Source organism: Gymnogyps californianus, chromosome Z (assembly GCF_018139145.2).
Source record: "Gymnogyps californianus isolate 813 chromosome Z, ASM1813914v2, whole genome shotgun sequence".
Classification (NCBI taxonomy): domain Eukaryota; kingdom Metazoa; phylum Chordata; class Aves; order Accipitriformes; family Cathartidae; genus Gymnogyps; species Gymnogyps californianus.
Genome location: NC_059500.1, coordinates 53745234 through 53761136, shown reverse-complemented (window position 1 = coordinate 53761136; position 15903 = coordinate 53745234). Strand labels below are relative to the sequence as shown.

Below are 15903 nucleotides of genomic sequence, written 5' to 3'. Positions count from 1 at the left end.
CAACCTGTGCCAGGGCTCAGTCACCATCACAGTAAAAAAGTGTTTCCTCATTTTCAGCTGGAGCCTCCTGTGTTTCAGTCTGTGCCCATTGCCTCTGGTCCTGTCACTGGGCACCACCATGGAAAAATATCCAAAGAAAGATCAGATTTTTACCATAATTACACAAAACACACAAGCAGAAAAGTGGTCTGGCTCTTCCCAGCCCTGCACTAGCTAAGAATATTGATGTTAAGACTTTTCATCTGATTTCCTAAGGAAATGGATGTTGATCTCTCACACTATCTGTTCTTTCATATTCACTTTTGAGTCTGTCAGCCATTTTCAACCACATTTAGAGCCAGGTTCACAGCTTCAAAGATAAGCGAAAACTTCAAAGTTTTATGTTTGAGTCCTTCAAACTTAAAAAAAAAAAAAAATCTGTGGCAGGATAGGGAGGCCCAAATGACAAGCAGAACATGGTTCTTATATCTTCTTTTTTTTTTTAGCAGTAACTAACACTGCTGGCCGATCACAGTACCCAGACCTCTGAATTAACCACAGACTGCCGTTTCTTGCCTGGTGTTGTAAATGGAATTACTGCAGTGTGAGCACAGGCAATTCACACAAATCCATAGGAAACCAGGCTTCATTAGTTCTGCACCCCATGGGACAGACTGTCTTTTTGTTACAGCATTTGCTTACCAGTACAGAATTAAACTGTACTTGCTCTAATCTAAGACACTTCTATCATGGTATAACAGCATTCATCTATGAGTTTTGCTCCAGCTATACTAGTTTCCACAGTGTTACAATGGTGCAAAAAGCGTGCACAAACAAAGCTATAGTTTAACACATGTGAAAACACCAGCCCCCGTCACAAAATAATCAGCCCTAAATCAAAACATATTTGAATTTAAAAGTAGTCTGCCCACTCTAGGAGCTTGTGCTGATTAGGCAGGTAAAATGGTGTTGAGCCATTTCTCAGAGGGTATGTAATAAATGAAGAAATAACAGATTTTTGAGCTGCTTATTAGGAGGGAAGGAGGCAGGCTGTAAGAAGAAAATGAAAAGTTGTCTCCTTGCCTCTTTCATGCTAATTAATGCATTCAGAAGCTGTACTGAAAGGAATTTAAACTCGTGATAGTCATAAGAGAACAGATCAAAGAAGAAAAAAACAGACCAAGTCAAGGAAAAGAAAGCTGTACATGCCTTTCAGTTAACAGACAGAATACAGGTCCGAAGGAGGTAAGATTTGTATTTTTTTATTCTACCCAAAATTTTCTGTATTGCTTCAAAATTATGCTTCAGAAGAGGCTTGACTGTCTCTAAGTGAACTCTGAAAATGTTTTGTTTCCTTGGCTAGAATTCTCTTCAGTAAAGTCATCGGGTTTTATACTTTACCTGTGTAAGGTAGGTAGATTAGCTGCATACTATCAAGCAGGATCTGTTGTGCTGCTTAAATGACGGAAGCATGATTACTTGTGGATTTCTTCTTCACTATATTTGATCCATTAGATTTTTAACTGTTCAGACTGCTTTTAGCTGGATGATTATTCCCTTAAGACTGGAAATTAAGATTATAATATAAACTCCCTGCACATCTAAGCATAGATTGTCAGCAGACATAAATTAATATAACCATCTGAAAATCAACAGATGTCTGAGAGTTTATGCTGACTGAAAACCTGGCCCTTGAGCGTTTACAGGGAATAATAAAAATAAAGAAACAGCTACTTGTAAGGACAATATTAGTTTTTCTTCTTCTGAATAGTTTTTCTTGTCCAGGTAAATTGCCTTTCTTTCTATATTCCTGTTTTACTCCAGAAGTCTGTCATCACTTAGTACCTAAAGAGACCATGTCAAATTCTTCTCTGTTGCACTCAGGTGCAAATACCTTGATGTCAGTGGAGCTATTCAAATGTAGACTATAGTTACAGTTTTGAGTTTTGCCTTAAATTGGGACAGTTGCATATGTATATGGATCTACTCGATTCTGAAGATATCGGATTGTCCTGCCTCTCTCAAATGCTCCCATTAAAACAAAAAAGTCGATAATATTATGCTTTAAAGATAACAAATTATTTATAGCACTGAGGCACTGTATTTCTATCCTGTAGGTTTGAGCAGGACCAAGCTTACAAAATGCCCAGAAGAAACTACCATCCAGATGGCAACTTTTTCAGAGGGAAAGGACACAGCTATCTTGCAGCAGAAGAGTAAGCATAAAGCAAAACCTATGTTAGCACGTAAGCTGGTGAAAAAAATGTACATTGAAAGAAATGTACAAAATAGTATCAGAAAAAATTACCATTGTATATAGGTGGAGTGCATTTTAGCTATCCTGTAGTTGTCTCTGATGTTTGTCATTGCTGAATCATAAAGAGCCCTCAATGGTTAAGAAAAATCAGAATTGCACAATTCAAGAATCTAGAGTTTGATCATATGATCACAAGTCATTAACCTTTATAATAAAATTACCAGGTATATTGAGGCTTATTTAGAATTTTCTTTTGAGGCTGTTGCAAGGTGATCTTTACACTAAATTTTATCTCCAGATCCACATACCTCTCTTCAGAACCTCAAAGGGACATTGTCTCACCCTAAAGAATAATCTAAGTGAAAACCCCAGAGAAATGGTAAAATACCATCAAAAAGCAGATGGAGACATCAATGCCATACGAATGTGACTCTCAGTAAATTGTTTCTGGGTGAGACTCCCCGTAAGCAGAACTAATTCAAGCTAATACTTTGTTAGTTTTGGCTTACAATAAAATATGTTGGGTCTTGGATTACTAGGGACACTATGCCACTGGTGATGTGTTATTACTTTAGACAAATATTTCCAGTGTGCTTGGGCTATCTGTATATGGAATGTGCTTCTGGTACTGATTTACTGGCCCCCAAACTTGGTGACTTGTCCCACACACACACTGCAAGATATTTGTTCTCCATGTGCATCCCTGAGCAGAGAGAATAAACAAAGGGGAAGGCGCTCTCATGGTCCTTCCAAAGCAGTTCAGTTCTCCAGAAGAAAAAGCTGGCTAGTCATGTCTCAGCACTCGAAAATAAGCACACTCACCTCTAACTACCATGAATTCCAGTAGCTGCAATTGTAAGCAGTTTTTCTAGATATGTGAGGGAAAAATGACTCTCTCCTTCCAGTACCAGAAGGAGCATTCAAGATCTAGGCACAGATTGCTAACAGCACACTTGCAACTTTAACTGGAATTGCAAGAAATTGCACACACACTTTTCATACTAGCCTCTGAACAGGTAGGGAAGGAGTTAGATGGCAAACATGCAGTTAAAATCACCAACTCCAGAAATGACATATGTTCTGTGGGGGTACAGGCTAATGGACAGCTAAAACTACAGAGCACATGAAAAGCAGAAAGTCTCAAAATGTAGAAAAGGCAGCAGTTGCTTGGAGAAGTAGTCTCTCCAAGTTTTAACTGTGCTGGGGACAGTAACAAAACCAGTGGAGCCATCTTGTAACTTTGAAGATCAGCTGCAACACGGCTGCACCAGTAAGCAAGTGAATGCTGTGAGCTGTATTCTTGGGTTAAACAGATCTCCATCCAACACAAAGTGTTGAAGGGGCAGGAGCAACTTGCAAGATTCAGGTACTTGTGATAAAGAAAATCCTTTTGGCTCCAAGGGGCTTCATGCTTCAAAGACCACACAGGCACTTCAGACATAAAGACAGCCTGTTCTGCCACACAAATGTGCTTGCATCTTCTTTCAGGCTCCTTCTTAGGTCACAAGGAAACACTCCTTCACGAGACTCTGAGTCAGCGAAAATGATAGCAAAGAGATACAAAAGGCCTCTGATAAGTCACATACCCCACTCCTCAGTCCCAATGGAAAAGCCTGGTGGTAACTACTGCAGGGCAACTGGATATAAGATACATAAAAGTATGTCAGAATGGGTTTATTTTTTTTCCCTGTCTTCTTTTCCCTTTAAACGTTTTGCAGACTCTTCTGTTCCTGAACAGGCAAAGAACAAAAAAATGGGGAGTGAATTCTGTATGTCTTAACAGGGAGGATATTAGCACAGGAGGAAGGGTTTTGTGACTAGGAAACTTGCAATTACTTTTTCAGCCTGCTTTCTGACAGGTAGTGGAACTGTGCTACTTCTCCCAAGTCCCCGGTAAGCAGTGGGAAGGACGTCTTACAGCACAGTTTGCAAAGTCTACGTTCCCTAAAATGACCCAGTGACGCCAATACTGTGCCTAGTATGTCACGGAACAAGAACTAAAGAATTATAGAGCTCTTTATGAACAATTCAAAGTTTCTTACACGGGTCTTGAGGTTGTGTAGTGTTTTATGTATCCAAAAAATCCTACTGTCACCAGCAGTTGTTGCAATATCATGCAATTAGGATACATTTCTCAATACTTGCTGCCCAGAGAAATTTAACAAATAAACATGAGCTGTGTCTCTGCAGGCGTGGCATTTAATTTATTTTACATTCTCTTCCAATATTGCAATGCTGTTGGCTGGATTTACAGGCAGGGATTTTTTTAGAAGCAGTAGTCACTGGTAGATTATTATCTTTGAAGCAATATATCCCTCATTTTTAAAATGCTTAAGAACTTGGCAGAAAATTTAGCTAACTGCTTTATCTACAGAGACTGTGTGAAGTTATTGATACTTCATCTATTTTCTGAGGGAAATTCTGCTCCATGCCTTCCTCTGATAAAAGGATACTGATACAAACTTTTGCTCTAATCATTCTTGCTCCCAGAAGAATGCATCTAGTTCTGGTGTTAATTACTTTGTTTTGCTTTCCCAACAGAGCTCTGGGTATTGGACTCTTCATTTTGGTGCTGGCAATTTTACTTATCTTTGGCTGCTGGTATTACAAAAGACGTAGTGGCTATAAAAGTCTGCGGGTAAGCATGGCAGCTCACTTTCTAGCATGCTATTATTTTGACAACATATTATCATTATTTGCATTACATTAAAACAGAGAACATTGAATCTGTAATAGGACATCATTATCTCAGGCAATATATACATGGACACATACACAGGTAAAACCACACAATATGAAACACACCTTGCCTTGAAGAACTTGCAAGTCAGGCAAAGGGGTAAGAGGAAGCAGAAGCATAGGGAGATGAAGCCAGCTGCCCAACTTTGCACAACACATCAGTGGAAAAACTGATCTCTAGGAAGCATTATATTTAATATTTACACAAAACCAAGATGTGTTCTGTGTATTTCCATTTACATAAAAATAACATATTCACTACTTGTAAGACTTACCCCTAAATAAGGATAGATATGATTACAGTAAACCTAGGAAGCAGAGAAGAAAAATAGCTGTTACAAGTACTAAGTAAATATTATGTTCATGTATGGGTGATGCATGATTTATTTGTATAAAAGTTGACTTGCAGTTTTAAGATTTAGAAAAAAGCAGAGCAGGTTTGAGGTTTGCTTTCTAAATACTACTTCTAAAAAATTCTAATTTGTGTCTTCTTAAAAAATATAAAAAAGAAGGTACAATCCTTTTCATAACGTCTGTTGTTAGAAGTCTCAAAGCTTTATCTTGGAAGTTCTGCTCTCTCTTCTATGAAAGGGAGGCCACTTCTAATCCTTTAAAGTAAAAGCTTTATCCAATTATATATTTTACAGTAAATATCTTTTAGTTATCCTAATATTTCGAAAAAGATGTGACCATTTGGAATTAAAACCCATACTTCTCATCTAAGTCAGCAAATCCAGTTCCTTGCTGTTTCCGATTAACTTTGTCCTGTTGCCTTTCCAGTGATCTATCCAGTACATGTATCAACTGGCAGAATACATAAAATCTGAACTTTCATAGTGAGATGTTGCAAAAATGAATGTAATACTCAAAAAAACCTTCCAAAAGCAAACCAGAATTCTTTCATGCCTGCTTTGTACATCATGGCAAAAAGCACAATCTTTTTTTTAATTCCTTCTCATTGTAGATTGCTGCTTTCTGGTTTTGAAAATCAAATTTTTGTTAGGCTTTTTGGCTAGGGGAGAACTGGTATAGAATGTATACAAAAGAAATAGTGGGAAAATGGAAAAGAAAAAGGTTGGAGATTCAAGATAGAAATGGGTGGGATAAAAAGGAGGAGGCATTCAGGTGTGTGAGAAGGTGTCAGCTCCTGCAGCAGTCCTGGAACTAAAAAATGTGATCTTCATTTTTCTGGCAATGTAAATGGATAACACAGGAGAGAGAGTACGTCTCAGCAGAGACAGCAAAAAGTGATAGGTAGATTACCTCTCTTACTTGCTGGCATTGTGTCTGGCCCTAATCCCAGATACTAATGCATACTGTAAATGTGCTGTCAAATATTAAATGATGCATAATTTGCTCCAACTTCACATTCTCTTCTTGCTTTCATTTTCCCCATATTTCTTTATGATCTGTCACAGAGCAAAAGCTCTAGTGTGGGCACAATACGAACCGTGGTAGGCGAGGGAACAATACTGGACTGCAAAATGGCTCTGCAGGAGTACAGAAACTTTAATTCTGTGGTAAGTTGCAACTCAAGGTTTCCTTTATTTACAACATAGTAAGACACGGTGAGACAATCTTGGTAAACAGTCACTTGTTGATGACTTCTTTCTTGGGGTGTGCTCTCTAGATTGGGTCTTCAATGCCTCTACATTAACTTAAAAAGTAGTATTTTGCACAATTTTTGCGGTGAAAAGGGTTTTTAAAATCTACTATTAAGAATTCTTCTTCTAAAAAATTCTCTTCTTTCACCTACCTTTATTCTTAAGTTGTATAATCATTATGCAATCTATTAGAAAGATGTAACACCTGAATGCTGAAATATACTGAATAAACAAACATCTCCCTAATAGATGTTCTGCCATTCTGACAAACAAGAAATGGACTGTGTCTGGTATACTATACCCTGACAAGGATGGTCAGGGAACGTTATAAAACGTCAAGGTTTTAGCTCCTCTAATCATTATGGAAAGATGAACATTCAAACTTATAATTTTAAAAAAGTTAAAATAACTTAATTGATAAATATATATGTCAAGTTATGGGTGTGTTTAAATAGTTTTAGAGTAGGGAAAAGGCTAATTTACAACCAATTTTGAATAAGCTGCCCAAATTGTTAACATTGGAAATAAGACAATGTACCTGCATCCAGACCCTTAAAGAAAAGTTTCAATATTAATCTGAATTCTCAATATAAAAAAAATTTTCCTTTCTTTTAAAATTTCTGTCCTTATAACACTGAAAATTCTCTCTTTGGATGAATGATACAAACAAAATTAATTTAATCTGACGCAAAACCAAAAAACATATTAGCAAAAACTAACCTTAAAAAAAAAAAGACATAATGAACGAGCTCAGCTATTTTAAGCTGCAGCATCATATCTGATATGAAGGTAAATAGCTCGCTGCATCTTTAATGTCATTTTCTTGTACCTCAATTGTTTTTCAGTCTTTCACACCCATTTTCCTTACCTTAGGTACCTGATGCTCCACCAGCTTATGACAAAATTGCTGCAGATCAGTCACCACCACCTTATTCACCATGATAACACAGAATCTTAAACTCTAAACATACCGATTCAATTTCTTCATGCTCCCTCTTAATTTCCTGTACATGCTTAACTTTCTTAAAGCTAAAATAATAAAAAAAAAATCACATGCTTTCATTAGCAGTTGCTGAAAATTATTCCTGCTTAGTTTACAGAACTGGTTCTTGAAATGCCTCAGTAAATCTGAATGTGCTTTTGTTTTAAGTTTTTCATTTCCTGTGGTCAGATTAATAAACTATACTCAAGTCTTGGCATCTTGCATCCTTCATACATCTACCAAGAGTAAGTACATACCATTGAGTATTGACCAGAGTAGAAAGTGTTGGCACCTTTGTTTTCACCTTCCCCACTTAGTCTCCCTTTCTTTAAAAAAGAAATAAACTATTCCCTAGAATGTAATGTACAAGAATCTGTCATAAAATGGACAAAACCATTTGACTACATGTCCTGTTGCAAAGACTAACCATTTTCCCTACCAGCAGTTCTACCAGCAGTTCTAAAATTAACCTACAAAAAGTGACTATGTTTTACAACAGTCTTTTACCTCACATCACTTGTTCATTTACCTGTAATGAAATAATCCGTCATAAAACATGATCCAGGCAACCTAGGAATTTCTGCTTAGAGTCCATATTATTTCATACTGGTCAATGGGTATAATGACGATCACCTTTAGTTTCCTTCTGGCAGTCTTGTGAGAAGGCAAAAGAACTTGGTAGATATAGAGCTTTACGTGTCATCTGTTTCTAACATGATGAAACAGTATGAGAAAATGCGTGAAGCCCACGTTCCTTGAAGAATACAGAAGACAGCAGACTCCAAGATGTTAATTCTTCCAGGTTGCCAGAACACTAGCAGTAATAGAAAACAAAGAATTGTCATATGCATAAATTAGGCTACATACATTTGGCAGTTACTGTTTACTTAGCCTTTTTTGTTATTGTTTACTTGCCAGATTATTACTCAAGATTATATGCAGATCAACAAATTTATACACGAGGGTTGATATCTCACAGCAGGAGACCGCTGAAACTGTACAACATTCATTAACATGAAAAGTAGTTACAGAAGAAAACTATTTTCATAAAACAATCATTAACTGCTATTAGTAAATATGCAAACACAAACACCTTAAAACAAAAAAAAGTTTTAAATACAATGTAGATTTACTTGCCTAACATAAACTCTATATATGGTGATAAATAATAAGACAGGTTTTTAGAAATGTTTCTTTTGTAATAAAAATGTTTATATAGTTTGTAAAATCAGATACTTGTTGGAAGGTAATAAAAATCTGTAATTGCTGCAAAAGGTTATAATCAATATATCTGTTTTATAAAAACAGATATATTTGTATTTAGAAATTTAGAGAGGTACTTTAACCTAAAAAGCTGTCTTACATGTGTCATTTCCAATATACACTTTTAAGAAAAAAATGCTGTGGACTTTTTTAGTGACAGGAAGAAGAATACACAGGAAAATATACAAAATGCCAGCTTATAGCTAGTAAGCGCCAGAGATGTAGAACACAATGGCTGACTAATTTTTTTGCAGAACTGGTAAGCTAAAGCTTGAGGCTAATTATCTTTAGCAACTCTGTACTCTGCAACTCTCTACCCTGGGGCAACATCCTTTCAAAAGACTGTGTGGTGCTACAGTTGAATGGCACTGACATACACATTCATGGCTGAGAAAAAAAGTAATTTCTATAAAGGTTAATTACTATAAAGAAGTGAAGTGCTTAGAGTTCAAAAAGCTTTACTTGATCCCACACGTTTTTCAGTAGTATCAGCATTAAATATGTTACTAGCCAGTTCAAAAGCTCACGAGGAAGTTAACATTGACTAAGTAGAAACATTAATTTATTTCCAGAACTACATAAGGCCAAATTGTTGGAACTGCTCAGCAGCCAGAGCTGGAACTATTGAACTTTGACACTAATTTATAGATACCTAAAGGAGAGATAAGCCCTCTCAGAAACCTATTCTTAGTTTTCAGAAAGTTCTTCCATTTTTCCTCCTTGTGAAAGCAATATTGTTTCTTTACAGTCACAGTTAGACAGTGGTCTCAGATTTTAATTAGTGCATAAAAATAAGAGCAAGAAATAGAGGTTGATAGAATACTATATTATATAGGTGGAAGCTTCATCACTCATGTTAAACACCCTCACAAATTCCATTTTTCAAATCTGGCTCTCTACCCAATGAGGGTAGACTGGAGAGGCTGGCTGCTGATCCATTAAAAAACACCAGTACAGGACAGGTCAGAACTTGAAAACAAGAGACCTGTAATTGCTAAAGTTGCATGCTACAAAAACTGGCTATGTTATGTACTTTCTGTATTACACTCAATCACACTGCACTTGTCCAAAGACAACCTAAAACTTTCTAGGATGTCTGTCCCCTTAAAAAGAAAGAGAAATGCATAGAAACTTCTCAACCACCACACATAGAGAATGTGGTACAGGGTTTTTAAACTTCCGGGAAAGGCTTTCACATTAGACAGTCATATGACCCCAGCGTAATAAATGGTCACCAAAATTTAGATTCAGAATTTCTCTGGTATGGTCACGTACGTACAGGGAGGGTGTAAAAGTCAAAGATCTGCTCCTCTTTTTTTACCCTCTTTGCAATCAGGCTGCAATCAGATGCCTTGTAGTACAACTATAATTCTCAACAAACATGATCTTTGCGCTATATTTTCTCCCACCAAATGAGCAAATGAAGAAACCCATGGGCAATTTGAGTTGTCCCCCAGGATGCTGATGAAAAGAGCTGGCTGGTCATAGCTGGAGAACAAAGCTCTGCTTGCTACTGGTCTGCATTAAACTGCTTCCATCAGAGAAGCAGACACACTGTTATGAAAGCTTATCTGTACAAGAGGATATTAGCAACATGGCTATAGCTATGGCTGCAACCCTTATGTAGATACAACGAACAACTTGAAAACCAGGCCCTTCATTAATATAGCGTGTTTTGGTTAGATTGGTAAATTATAATGGCAGTAGCAGTTGCATTGTCTGTGTTTGGATTCCTGGTATGATCCTGCTGGATCATCTACTTCCTAGTGAGGTTACAAGCCTCAATGTAGCCTTAAAAGATTCCAGAATATTGGTCAGCCATCCCAGCCATTGCACAAAGGTAAAATGCAGCAGGTCCTGACGAGCGCAATCTTCCTGGCATACTGAACCGTGTAGCAAAACACTCACTGGGCCAAGAGCCATAGGGTATATATTGCATACGTCAGAGAGCTATGATAAAAGGAAGTACCAAGGACTTTTTGCAGGAAGCACTTGGTTTCTTAGAGTCTCACCAGTCCAGTCTAACAGGACTGGCATATGCAGCTGGTTGCCAGGACAATCCAGTGATGTTCACCTCAGCAATCTCTGTTGGCTTAATACCTGCTGCAGCTGGGGATGTAGATAGATTATCTTGGGCTCAAGAACTGTATTAGTATTAACCATATTGCTTGTAATTTTTCAGTTAAATAAAACATTGCCAGCATATTTTGATTCATGTTTATGTCTAATATTGGTAAAATATTCATTACTTTGTTGGTGTATGTCCATGTATTTACGTGACATAAGAATACATTTTCTTGCCTTTAAAAGCAAACTTATTTTCACTTCTTATGTAAAGAAAAAGGTTAATGAGCTTCTCTGTGCTTTGGAGAAGTAACATTTATTAAATTGTACTTTTCTGTTGACTGCATATTAAACTGTGCAACAAAACTGAAAGGCTGTTGTGTGTTCACGCCATTTCATTAAATGCATTTTGTTGCCCATTAGACCTGAAAAGTGCTTGAAAGTTGCCAGTGTTATCTTTTTGCCACACATCTGCACTGAACTTTACATATAGTCATAAAGGTAAACCAGCAGCTATATAAAGTTAAAAAAGCTATCTACAGCTACTATCTACACATCCCATACATGCTGACAGCTAAAAACCAGCCCTTGTGCACTTTTTGGAATTGACCCTCCGTATTCTGCATCCTTACACCATCCTCCAATTTTCACTTTACTTCCTTTCCCCAGAAAATCCTTGGCTCAAAGGCAGCTTGGTTTCTAATAAACAGAAAGAAATATTACTTCCCTTGCTGCAAAAATCTAGCTCTTCAAGATGTTTTGTCCTCATAGGTTCTACTCTTGGGCCAATGCAAAAGACCACATTTTTTGGGGTAGCAGTGTTCCTAAATGCCTTGTGCTCATGGGAATATGCAGGACAGACCCTTGTCCATCTCATCCTCATCCACTCTGAACTATCTCTCAAATTTACTCATCAAAAGAGAACCAGAGACTACTGGGCTGTATTTTACCAGGAAAAAAAGGGCAGAATGTAGAATACACTGTGACAACACTATTAACACCTAAGCTACAAGCCACAGTTATTGCCTTCTCTAGTTCCCCCAGAAAACTGGGGGAAACTTCAGAAAACTAGTTCCCCCCTTGCCATGTGATAGCGGTAAACTCCACTCTTGCTGGACTCACATGGGCCAAAACCTGAACAATGCTTGAGCTGCAGATGTGCCTTCAAATTTCCAAACCATTTTAGTATAGCCCCAATTACATGTTTGGACCACACGCTTTATTTGCTCCTTCCCTGAGAGGTACACCACATGAGTCGAGTACAAATCAGTACGTGGCCTAATATAAATACTTTAGTCTTTCAATACTAATTTTGTAAGGTCTTTTCAACTCTGCTAGCTTCCATTCCTGGATGGGAGAAACAGACTGCTCTGCTGCACATTCACTGTGTTCTCTGTTTACACAGAAAAGCAGCCTTCCTTCTTCCCAGTTCTTTTTTGAATTTACCTTATCATCAGCTGCATTCTTGTAGCTATTAGGGAAAAGAACTGACTCATTTTTGTTGAACAGTATTTTCTAAGAAAAAGGTCTAATCTTTCAATTTCTGTCAGTTTGTCCTTTCCCATTTATCTTGGCAGAAGTAATTGATTTCTGTTTCTGCTTACCATCACTTACACCCCAAGTAACTCTTTACTGACACTCAGGAACAAAACAGCTGCCCCTTTTAGACACTGTTCAGCACTAGATTTGCTGTCTGCAGTTGTCTGCAGGAGGAACTTTAGGCTTGTCGTCTGGCACCTATATTCAGAAAAATCTTGGAACTGCTTCAGAATTTGCAGTAAAACAACAAAATCATATGGTAAGTGTGAATATTCCCTGAACATTAATCTCCTGTAGAGGCATCCTTGCAAGGATTAAAAGGCATCAGACACCTACCTTGTAATAAATTACTCCTATTTCTGTATCTCCAGAAATCTCTTCCTGAACATTTTTGGTGTCGACACAGATTTAAGCAGCCTGTCTTTCTTACATTTGTAATCCCCAGGATATGCAGTCCACATGCTCTACACCTCTTGGTTTTTGGCCTCACCAACAAGAAGGACAACAATATTTCACAGTCAATTCCTCATTCAAAACTTCTGCTTTTTAGCAGGATTCATGCACCTCTCCTACCACTTGGAGAAGCAATTTTATGCTTTTATGTCCATTATTTTTTCTGCTCTGCTTCTCTGAATTACTGCTCACCTTTTTCCAGTACCCAATTCTCTGGCTGCAAAATCTGTTCTTCCATGTCACAGACAAGTCCAGGCTGAGTTCACACAATTCTCCTGGAATTACTGTTGGAGATTGTGTATACATACTGGGGAAGATTAACTCATACTTGATCTATTTCTTGTTCTTTCCACTGAACATTCTCTACTGGCCACTACAGTAAGATAAATGCCCAGTCCAAGGGGCAGCTCATACAATGACGGGAGTGCCGTACCAGCCATATCACTTGCATTCCATGTGCCAAAGAAACTCACTTTCAAATATGGGCTGTTTTTTAACAAAAGGTTATGTTTTTGCATCAATTTCTTAGTCCATGGAAGGAGGAAAATACTCTAGGACAGGCCTCCCCACTTTTTGTCTATCAAAGGTTCTTCTAAGATCACCTTGCAGAAAAGCACTCTACAGGCAAGAACAATATTTTGAAGGCATGTACAACTGTAGTTGAACTGTAGAATATTGGCCAGACAAGCCTCAAACAAACTATTGTAATTTTAGTATTGGCATGTTGCTAATATGAACTGACAAGATTTTTTATAAATAGATGTAAGCAATTCCTCCTCCTCAGTAGTTAAAATTGAATATAACGCTAAAAATACCTGCTTTTTATACTGTGTAAATTGATTCCATCATAATTCCACTCTTTCCTTATTATAACCAAGACACCATGTGACTACATAGTAATACCCAATCACTAATCCCTCTTTGATGTTCTATTTTACCGCCGCACGTGATTAAAAAAAAGGGAGGAAAGAATGATTCTACAAATACCAGCACGTTATGTGGACAGGATCTCAATGTATATGCTGGTACTAGGTGCCCATGACCTACAGATAGCCAAAATAGTCTGATCTTATACTTGTACATTTACGAGAAGGAATTAGTATGAACAACTAATTAAAGAAGCATATTGTCTTCTATTTATAACATCAATATTGACAAGCAAAGTTCTAAAGCCTGAACAGAATCACAGAAATCACAGTTATAGTGGTTCCTTTCCTATCTTGTTTTCCTGTGCTATTTAATTTTTACAAATGCTACCTGTCCGTGCCACTCACATTCCTGAAAACAATTTTATTTTCTAATTAATTTTTGTTCTTTGTAAAAAGCAAGAATAAGGGAAAATAAAGCAGTAATCTAGTTGTCTAACCTTTAGTTATGGATTGGATGCTGGAAGAGGAGTCAGGGGACGAAGGATACTGTTCCCAGTTCTTCCATGTTGCTACGAGAACTCTGTACTTCATTGTCTTCATCTGCAAAAGGTGGAAAAGCATATTTATGCACATTTTAATACACTTTCTGTGTAATAAACTTAATTTCAAGAAATATTATAAGCAATTAATTACATTTCCTTTACTTTGCTTTTACATACCATTTCCATTTAATGTGTTTAGTTCAGCTGAGATTGAAATAAAAGATATTTTAAGAACACCAACTTCCTGCAGAACTTGTGGACCAATCATATATGAAACAATAAAGTATCCTCGTTTCCAGGTTTATGCCAGACATCCAGGTATGACTATTGATCAGCAAATTCAGTATTTTGAGAAAAGAAGAAAAGACATGTTTATCAAGATCTTAAAGTTTGGTTTATGCCACTGTAGTTTCAGGGAAAATATTTAGAACAGAACATAATCTGTGTCACATTTGCAAAAGTGGCCTCTTCAACAACTCAAAAATTTTTATTTGGGTGCCAATGTGTATAAAACGATCATGCACCTAATATACAGACTTAAGCTTGTATCCTATGCACAAAAATAATGAGAGTTAAAAAATCATCATGTTCAAATGTTTGTCCTTCTACGTTTTCAAGGGAGCTAAACCAAACAAAAGTAGGAACTGTACAGAGAGAGAAGAGTGCCAGACTTGCACTGCTTTCAATAATCTGGTTTAAAGATCATGTCTTTATAGCCATGATATTCTGCAAGTGGTATAGTCTTACAGGATTAATTGAATTTGTTTTGATACTGCTGTGTATTTGGTTTACAATTGATATTTCTACGAAAAAGTTAGTACAAGGCTAAATAAGTCAGAAACCCACTCCAAAAATTTGAAATATTATGAGAGAAAAATCATCATCACACTGCTGAATAGATTCTTAGTGCTTTTAGAACATGCACTATTCTGATCCCACATCTCAAGGATATAGTAAAACTGAAAAAGGTACACACAGCAATGACAGTAACTGATTACTTCCATATAAGAAATAATTGAATTGACCATGTCTCTTTTTTCTAGAAAAGAGACAACCAACATGGCAAAGGTCTACATAGGCCACATGGAAAAATGAATAAAGAGCAAAGGCTTATTGTATCTTACAATATAAATATTATTTGCTTCAAATGAAACTAGCAGGTGCCACTTTAAAAAACAAACAGGAGATTTATTTACACGCTGTGTGGAAAACTCTTTACCATAGGATGCTGTGGATGGTAATAGTTTACATGTGTTCAAGAAGAATTCTAGAAAGGATTGGTCAATTTCATCAAAAAAAATACACTGAGGGCTATTAAATTGAAAAAAAATCACAGCTGTCTGAGGAAGACTCTGGCTCACAGATTAATGGATACTAGAGGAGTATTCAGGCCTGTTATTATGCTCTTTTGGACTGCTACTGTTGACTGCTCCAAGAGACATGATGCTAGGACAGATGGACCTTCAGTCTGATACAGCATTACTAATCTTATTTTGAGGCAGTAAACTCACTTCACGTGCAACTTACAGGGAACAGGCTACATGAATTTAAGCCTTTGTGAGCACCTCCTGCTGCTCTCTTTCCTTTAAAAAGGAAACAGCCTCATCATAAC

At 37.1% G+C, this 15903-nt stretch overlaps 1 protein-coding gene across 1 annotated transcript; it reads left to right on the top strand.

Moving 5' to 3' along the window:
- The first annotated feature begins 2121 nt into the window (after nucleotides 1-2121).
- Nucleotides 2122-7739, top strand: MLANA (melan-A). The gene is made up of 4 exons (XM_050913521.1): nucleotides 2122-2195; nucleotides 4778-4874; nucleotides 6394-6495; nucleotides 7453-7739. Exons 1-4 carry the CDS (start codon nucleotides 2122-2124, stop codon nucleotides 7519-7521), a joined length of 342 nt encoding a protein of 113 aa, XP_050769478.1. The 3' UTR covers nucleotides 7522-7739.
- The last annotated feature ends 8164 nt before the right edge of the window (nucleotides 7740-15903 follow it).

Excerpts from the sequence above, each read along its gene's own strand:
- MLANA (XM_050913521.1), top strand. The coding sequence starts at position 2,122 with ATGCCCAGAAGAAACTACCATCCAGATGGCAACTTTTTCAGAGGGAAA. Across the intron at positions 4,875-6,393 it reads GTGGCTATAAAAGTCTGCGG|AGCAAAAGCTCTAGTGTGGG; the intron begins GTAAGCATGGCA and ends GATCTGTCACAG. Across the intron at positions 6,496-7,452 it reads ACAGAAACTTTAATTCTGTG|GTACCTGATGCTCCACCAGC; the intron begins GTAAGTTGCAAC and ends TCCTTACCTTAG.